The 8,330-nt window shown below is 44.8% G+C and overlaps 2 protein-coding genes across 2 annotated transcripts in view; one reads left to right on the top strand and one right to left on the bottom strand.

The window, feature by feature from the left end:
- Positions 1 to 2,792: 2,792 nt before the first annotated feature.
- On the bottom strand, positions 2,793 to 5,666 carry LOC143015864 (ankyrin repeat domain-containing protein SOWAHC-like). The gene is made up of 4 exons (XM_076169978.1): positions 5,342 to 5,666; positions 4,557 to 4,939; positions 4,075 to 4,467; positions 2,793 to 3,460 (listed from the first exon to the last, which is right to left on the bottom strand). Exons 1-4 carry the CDS (start codon positions 5,664 to 5,666, stop codon positions 3,002 to 3,004), a joined length of 1,560 nt encoding a protein of 519 aa, XP_076026093.1. The 3' UTR covers positions 2,793 to 3,001.
- A 791-nt stretch (positions 5,667 to 6,457) lies between these two features.
- The window catches only part of septin10 (septin 10), a 6,619-nt gene continuing 4,746 nt past the window's right edge, over positions 6,458 to 8,330 (top strand). Inside the window, exons 1-3 of the mRNA XM_076170099.1 lie at positions 6,458 to 6,616; positions 7,565 to 7,679; positions 8,089 to 8,284. Coding sequence (XP_076026214.1) covers positions 6,587 to 6,616; positions 7,565 to 7,679; positions 8,089 to 8,284 — 341 coding nt within the window. The 5' untranslated portion in view covers positions 6,458 to 6,586. The remainder of the gene's footprint in view (positions 6,617 to 7,564; positions 7,680 to 8,088; positions 8,285 to 8,330) is intronic.

Raw genomic sequence — 8,330 nt, 5'->3', positions numbered from 1 at the left:
TTCTTCGTGTAATAATTCCGGCAGGCTGCAGGATACAGGCTGCAAAGCACAATGTCTCCCTCTCCAGTCAAAAGAACGAACTACGAGACAATTGTAATTCACACAGTAGAAGCACAGTAGTGTTAGTGTTTGAAGCAAACAGCTCCAGCACAATCCTTCCATAGTCCTAATATTTTAATTTTAAAACACTATAATGGTGTCATGGTAATTATTTCATTATTTGAGAAGCAAAACTAAAGTATATGTAGTCTCTACATTTTCATACAGAGCCTGGCAGCCTTTATTCTCAAAACATAAAGACTTAATACTTAATTCTTCAAATGTTATTTTATTATTTTTATATATTATTTTTTCAACAGCGGACCCACAACATTGTAGCCTCCTCATCGAGATTCAAACAAGCTTTAATTGCATCTAAAGGAAAATTGTGTGATTAAAAGCACAAGACGCTCCGTTTGTAACTTTATAAAGATTCATTGACCAAATTGTGTTGTTGTTTTTTCAACCCTATAGTTTGTTTGAGTCCCATTGTCTGTACAGGAATGACATTCTGCAAAGCCAAAGTGTTACGAGACAGCTGAACATTCTGCCATTTCACACTTCTGTAGCTGTTTGGCTCAGTGTATCATGTTGGGCTTTGTGGCGATGTCATCATTGCTGGGGCAACAGTTTGGGGAGGCACAGGGAATGAGGGATGCAGACAGAGCGAACATGGTTTACTGCAATACTGGAAGCCTGAGGCAGGAAAGTTGGCACACTTTCCCTGAAAAGATGGCAGAGGATTTGACATAATAGGCATTAGTCCCTCCGATGTGTATGTAGGTCAGTGGCTGCTTCCTGTCCTGTTCAGCAGTCACACCGCCTACGGCGGTGACCCGGACGGTGGAAACTCCAGGGTCTGATAAAGGCCTCATCCCTTCAGTGACCTCTTTAACTAACTATAAAGAATAAGGGTTGATGGGTATTAAGCATCAGCCGGGATCCATGCAGACTTAAGCAGCAAACGATGACTCTATGCACACAAAAACAAATCAATCAGTCATTATGTAACAGTGATGACTGAAACACTGGGTGCAGTATTTCATTGACAGCTTGTGGATAGGATGCAGTGGACATAAATGGGGAGGAGGGGGTTCACAGATCATCCATTATTCAGCATCACCAGACAGGGACAATCGCTTGATGTCAGTCAGCACATCAGAGGAGATTCCATGATAAGACTTTTTTGGTTGGAAGCCCAAACCATTATCCATGATTGTGTAGCAGTTTTAGTATGAATCCTGCTACAGCTGTGTGTTAGTATGTCTGCATCAACAACACATACTCACCATTTCACTCAGCATCGACTTTAAACAGTACAGGTTTATGTCAAACAAGTATTGCTTTATTTCAATATTCAAGGATGGGAGAGAGAACGACAGTGGCTCATGAACCAGATAACATCACAGCATTGCACAAATGAGACAAACACAATGACTTGCAGCTGCTACAACAAACAGCATTTACATCTCCGCGTTTCATGCAGCTGATCCGAGATTACAAGAGTACAAGCGTATGCGCGTTATATATCTACATCAAAAGTTTCAGCCTTACGATTACATTAAGCCCTAAGACTCCAGCAGGACACAAACAGCCCAAATGTAATGACAGCAAATTCATGGAAACTTGGGAAGTCGTAACTAAGGTTCACATATTTGGGAAAACAGTCAGAAGTCCCTGCACTCTTCAGCTAAACATACATCCTTGTTTTGATCAAGTTAAGATTAAAAAATGACTTTACATGCAAGGTTCAGCCCAGTTTTGGCCTCTAATGAGATTCTGTTCAGTCTGCCATCATGGGTATTATGTAATTAGTTTGATTGCATAATTATTGTCGAGCTGATTTGTGCTACACGTGAAGTCAGTGGGAAGACTTGAACCTGAAATTTTTTACATGTGTGTTTCTTGGCGTTCAAAGGAAAGTTTGCATGTTTTCCACCTCGTAACAATAGAAATTCATGTAAAATTGTGATTTTTCTGTCATTTGAATGAAGTAATGTAATCGTAAAAATGGCCTACAGAGACATTCATCGGTACAAAAAAGCACAGAAACCACCGGAGTGAGGATTTGAGGTACAATAAGTCAGTAGGAAAAGTTCTGGCAACGACGTCATACTGGACGCGGCTAAACAAGGCAGTCTGAAGAATTATTCTCACTAACACCAACTCATTTTAGTGTAAACAATAGGTTAACAAAAGGTGAACAAAAAAGGAAATAACTAGTGCCATATTTGTGCTTATGTTTGTAATGTAAAGCGGTAAGAATGTGAATGTTCCCCCGTCTGCCACCTTGTCTGTAACATAAACGTATGCATGGGACGTTGGCGCAAAATCAGAGCAGTTTCATCCCACCATCACCTTCACCATCTTCATCAAAGTGACAAGTGCAAATATGAGTGTACACGGTTATTCAGTTAAACATCCCACACCAGCATCTATTCATGATAAATTAAAAAGGATTCATTCACATTATATTAATCCGCTAGAAAACGTGTCAGCACCACTCAATCAAATGAGATCCATAAGAACAAAGTGGGCACTATAAATATAAATTCTTACCGTTCAAACACAAACGTGGTTCAGGGAAAAATTGTGTGCGATCAAACCTACGTGCCATCTCCTCAAAACGTTGAGATTTACAATCCTGTCTGCTGCTTTTATACTTATGCCAAACAGATCTGGTGTGTTAAAGGTAAATGTAAGTTTTCTTCAATAAAAAATATTCAGGAAAAATTAATAAAAGTTAAATGTATAGAAAATCCTAATGATAGAAAATCATGCAGCAGCAGTTCAGTGTGAGTTGGACCCCAGTAACGCTGGTTACATCATTTGTGGTTTTCCCTTACAAACAAGTTAAAGATGGATTTTAGGTAGTAATGACTTGTGTTAGCTTATAAAGGTGACGACACTGGATGCTGTAGATCAGAATATGGACAAACTGATATACATGCTTGGTGCATCTTCAACCAAACAGATTAGACAGCGGCCGGGTTCGGAGAGGACTGCAAGGGAGCTCCTCTCCTCTTCCCACCTCTCCGGAGTCCCTGAAGGAGGCACTGTGGATGATCTGGGCTCGGTGGCGTCCGCGATGCAGCCGAGCGTTCAGTCGGCTCAGGGACGACTTCCTCTGCATGCCACCCTTGGTCTTGGTCCCGCTTGCATTCTCTGCTGCCTCGTTTGGGGGGTTCAGGAGTCTCAGGGGGTTCAGGTTGGTCTGGAGGACTTTGGGGAGCCGCCAGCGGCTTCCTCCGCTGCTTCCGTCTGTGTTTTCGCTGTCTGACTCTGTGCTCGGAGAGGTGAGGCCCGTCTTCTTCTGCAGGTCAGCAGCCAGCGGAGGGGAGAGGTACTGGATGGCTCGCCTCCCACTGTAGTCTCTGGTCTCCAGGTCGGCCTCCCAGTCTGACACCAACACGCGAACCACCTGTCAATCATGTAGAGGAAGCTTTATTCAGTGATAACATACTGGCATTACTTCTTTATATCTATCTCATCAAAAGAATGAGATCTAAGCCATTCAGTTGATTAATCCTTCATTTAAACTGTCTCACAGCCATCCTAGTGCTTCTTCCTCAAGCATCAACCTCTGCAGTCTACAATGTCTCTTTCTATCTCTCCAACTCACACACACACACACACACACACACCACACCCTCCATTCAGCCTGACATGCAGACACAACACAGATCCAGACACAGACCGGATCTCTGTCCTAAAGCCAAGAGCTATAAATCAGAGAATTATCTTTCCTTTGCTGATCAGACAGCCATTTAGCGGTGACACCTGAGGGAGCAGTATAAAGCTTGGTCGTTAAATATGCAGCAGTTTAGTGCTGATGTTCATTGGCTTTTACAAGGGACAACAACAGAGTGGGAGAAACAAGACACCAGTGTGCTGATCAAGGTGTAGAAGCTTTAGGAATGAGATTAAATTATCATCACCAGTGTTGTTTTTTTATGAACAAGCCCAATATGTCAGATGCTTCACAGAACATCTGGAACAAACACTCCTTCATCTCTGCCCCCCCATGTGACCAACCTGTATGTGTCCATGCATAGCTGCCAGGTGAAGCGGTGTGTATCCAGAACTGGATCTGACATTCACGTTCACAGGCACTGCGCTGTCCTTGGCGAAGGCGAGCAGCTGGGACAGCAGCTCCGCTTTGCCCTGCTTAGCCGCCCAGTGGAGGCAGGTGAAGCCGGTTACAAAGTCTCTCTTTGCGACCAGGCTGGGTTCCACAAAAAGCAGGGGATGCAGGCTCTCCCACAGGCCGTCTGAGGTGCACAGCATCCACTCGTGCTCCAGGGGGTCCAGAGTCACCGAGGCACAGTCCTCATCAGTGGCAGATGAGGACAGGAGTGACGCAGAGTCACCATCGCTCTTCACTGAGTCTCTGAGACGTGAGCTGCGGCTGATCAGAGACCTCCGAACCTGAAGAGAAGAACATGGTTTTCAGTGGAGTTCAATATTCTTCTAAATGGGTGTTTTTGTGAAGCCATTTTGAGATAGAAACATCTTACCTGAGGGGAGCTGCTCATCATCAGCTCTATGAAGTTCCTGCGGCTTCCCTTAGGTGTGTTGATGTCTCCACCTGGGTCCAGTCCCTCCCAGGCGCTGTCTTCAGACAAACCGCTGATCAGCATGGCCCGCTGGGAGCCCCTGGACACCCTGCGTGCCCCCCTCAGCTGAGTGTGGGACCCTCCAGGGTGAGCCTGGTCCAGATCCGCTGATCCTATCACCGGTGCTGACTCTCGTCTCCTCCTCTCCCTCAGCTTCACCTCCCCTCCTCCTCCTCCTGCAGAGCTGGGGGTCGCTGTGCTGGCCTCATTCTGGGCTGCAGGCTGCCCATTGCCATTTGAGTGTTTGTCGTTGTCCAGGGTGGCGGTTGGTGGACTGGCTGCACCTGGGAAACCATTTAACGTTTTTCATCATTGCTTTACATGTCTGACAATGCAGTTTATAGATTGGATATTTGTTTATTGAACTAATTGGGAGTACACCTGTTGTCTGCGGAATTACCTTCACATTATGCGTGTTAAGCAATACTACCACTGTATGTCACACAAGGACACACTATTCTTGTTTCTCGTCATATAATTAGTGCATCATTGTACATTTGACAGGGTTTGGCACTTTACATTAAGATATTCCAATGTCCTTCAAGTAAAATTAACCACATACACAAGCAAATAGCTGAATTGAGGCATGGGTGACACAAATATACTGAATAATAGTTTACTGTCAACATCCACACGTGTAATATTGCGAGTAAACAGATGAAATAAAATGGCAGCGTTTCCCTCACCTGTTTGGTCTCCATTGTCGGTGTTCCCGTTGACACAGCTGTCCGGTATCTCTGTGATGTTGCCGTTGCACTCAGCATGCTGTGCATCTGAACGCATCACCGAATCCGAGTCCTTTAAACACACAAATTTCTTCCCGTCTTCCAGACTCACCGAAGCCACGGCGTCCACGATGCGTTTGAGGGCCTCGAGCTTCAACGCCTCTACCGATGGATCATGTTCTCCACACAGCGTTCGGAAATGATCGATCAGCTCCATCTGCTGGACCCTCCCGCCCCTCTCCATCAGGAACTCCAGCACGGCTCGCTCTGTGCACGGAGACGCCATCATCACCGTGGACGTCAGTTACACGGCGCAGCAACCGCGAGACAACGCAGGTCGTTTCACAATGATTCAACGTCCATGTGGCGTAATTCAATGAGGTCTGTAACAACGGATGCCAGCATCTTCCTCTTCATCCATAATAACACTCATCCTCCTCTCCTCCGTGGGGAAGACCAGTGTCGATCTCTTGCAGACAGGGGTCGCACATCACAGGAGCAGCCAAACAAACCCCTGACCAGTGCTGCTTTCGAGTGTAACCCGTAAACGCGAACATTCAGTGAAACTGCACTTAAGATGCAAACATTTTACATGTTATTAAAAGTAAGCTATTTTGCAGAATGTGGTGGCAACTATGCGACTATGCTTGAGTGGCACAATCGGTGAAAAGAATAAAAGCAGGTGGGGGGGTAAACAACCACAATTGTTTCTAACATAGTTCCCATCACAAAGCATCAGGGGTCCCGTGTGTTTACATGAACATGTTTGGAATACAGAGCTACGCTTACCATGCTTCTTGACTACAATACCTGGTTTATTCAGACAGTACTTGAAGGCATCATGGATGTCTCTGGGAAAACTAAGCTGCGCTGTTCCATTATACAACGAAGGGGTGGATGTATTTCTAAACTAAACACATATAATAAGCCTAAACGTGCTTGTGCTTTTAGCGCTCTTAACCTATGACGAAGATTTGATGATGAACTTTTGTGATATATTTTGTCCTAATACACGGCATTTTGGTGGTAAAAAAGAAACTTATAAACACCAGACGCCACCTCATTCTTGCCCTGTTTTTGATGGTCTCGTCTGTCTAGTTGTCCATAGCAGACGTTGGGACGGTTCACAGCAAGAATCTATAACAAGTCTTTCTTTACTTTATTTTGGACTCCAATTAGGAATTAAAGAAGTTTTTCACTTCAATCATGGCTTCTTCTGACGTTGCTCGGCAGCCGGTTAGTATCTTCACTTGAATGACAAATGACATTCTTGACACTTGGACAGGGAGTGTCCTGCTATCATTAAGTTAGCTTCCCGTTAGCATTCATACTTTCTCACTGGGACTGAAAATGTCATCGATCAAACGAACAAACATGGTAGAATATGATTTACTTTGTAGTAGTGACGGGCTACTTGGTGTGTGATTCCGATTTATACATAAGAGAGCTTAAATAAACTAGCAACTCCTAGAAACTTTACACAAAGTACGGAGGGCGGCAGCTCGCACAATCCGCTGTCGGAGTCAAATCTATGTAAATACTCGCTATTCGCATGTGTAGCAGTTATATGTGTTTAACTTCTGTTAAAGTAATTTCGTGTTCAATAAGTATATTTAACAATCAGTAACATGTTTTAGTTTTTAATGTGTGCAAGTTTTGAATGAGAAATGTGGCGTTCACAGACTTAACCAGTGTAAACTGAACTGCTTCACTAACCTGAGGTAACGTTCGCTTACATCTGGACATTTCAGTGCTAGTTTGCGTTCTTTTAAATTTTAAGTTTTCACGATTTTACACACAAGGATGCCCGGTGACGTACACAGGTCCGACTCGTAAGTGTGGAGTACTCGATAGTTTGTCCTCTGTTAGATTAATGCACCAGAAATAAAGAATAAACGTGACGTCATTCATCTTCTCTGATAAGAATTACGTCACAAAATAAATAGATACATTTTTACTTCCGGTGTCCACTTAAACTCATTCTGTCCCGTGGTAAACGTTTATCTAGATCTGGACCAAATAACACCTATTGATTATCTATCACGGGGTCCATTAATCAGATACATTGATTTAGATTGGTGTTTTACTTGGAATAATATTAAATTATATATCCTAAATCCTCTCCCACAGTCCCCATAGTGTTTGCTGCTGAGCCTAACATGTCTGCCGTGTCTTCTCCCTCAGGACAAGGGGACTCGTCCTCTGTCCCTGGCCGGTCACGTGGGCTTTGACAGCCTCCCTGATCAGCTCGTCAACAAATCCACCTGCCAAGGCTTCTGCTTCAACATCCTCTGCATCGGTATGTCGCTTAATTCCCATCCGTAACATACATGCACACACACGTTCACTTAACACACACACACGCCCTCATTATGATGCACATTACACATACAGTCATTACACGAGTGTTTGTCAATCCTGAGGGCAGCAGCAGCAGACTCAGTAGAGGAGTCTGGAGTTCCTCACATACTTCATTGGGGAGTTTGCATATAAGGAAGTGTTTACCCAACCCCCCACTATCCAGGGGTCACGGGGAGCTGGAACGGGTCAGGAATTCAATCACAGGACTGCCAAACACACACACACGCACTCAGATGAACCCATTAACTTCCAGTTCAGTGAGCCGGCGTGTGTTTGGGCCGTAGTAGGAAACGAAGCGTTTGTGTTTAACAGCTTCCTGTGGCGTTGTCGTCGTCGTGTCTCCTCAGGTGAGACGGGCATCGGGAAGTCGACTCTGATGGACACCCTTTTCAACACCAACTTCGAGAACTTTGAGTCGTCCCACTTTGAGCCTCAGGTGAAGCTCCGGGCTCAAACCTACGACCTGCAGGAGAGCAACGTGCGCCTGCGCCTCACGGTGGTGAACACGGTCGGCTTCGGGGATCAGATGAACAAACAGGAGAGGTGGGAGGAAGACGACCAGCGCCACACGTTACTCCTCAGGAAAAGC

This window comes from Genypterus blacodes, unplaced genomic scaffold, assembly GCF_046128005.1.
Source record: "Genypterus blacodes isolate CSIRO-AG114 ecotype Tasmania unplaced genomic scaffold, CSIRO-AGI_Gbla_v1 ptg000214l_1, whole genome shotgun sequence".
In the NCBI taxonomy this organism is placed as follows: domain Eukaryota; kingdom Metazoa; phylum Chordata; class Actinopteri; order Ophidiiformes; family Ophidiidae; genus Genypterus; species Genypterus blacodes.
Note: the sequence above shows the minus strand (reverse complement) of the source record. Positions and strands in the feature narration are given on the sequence as shown.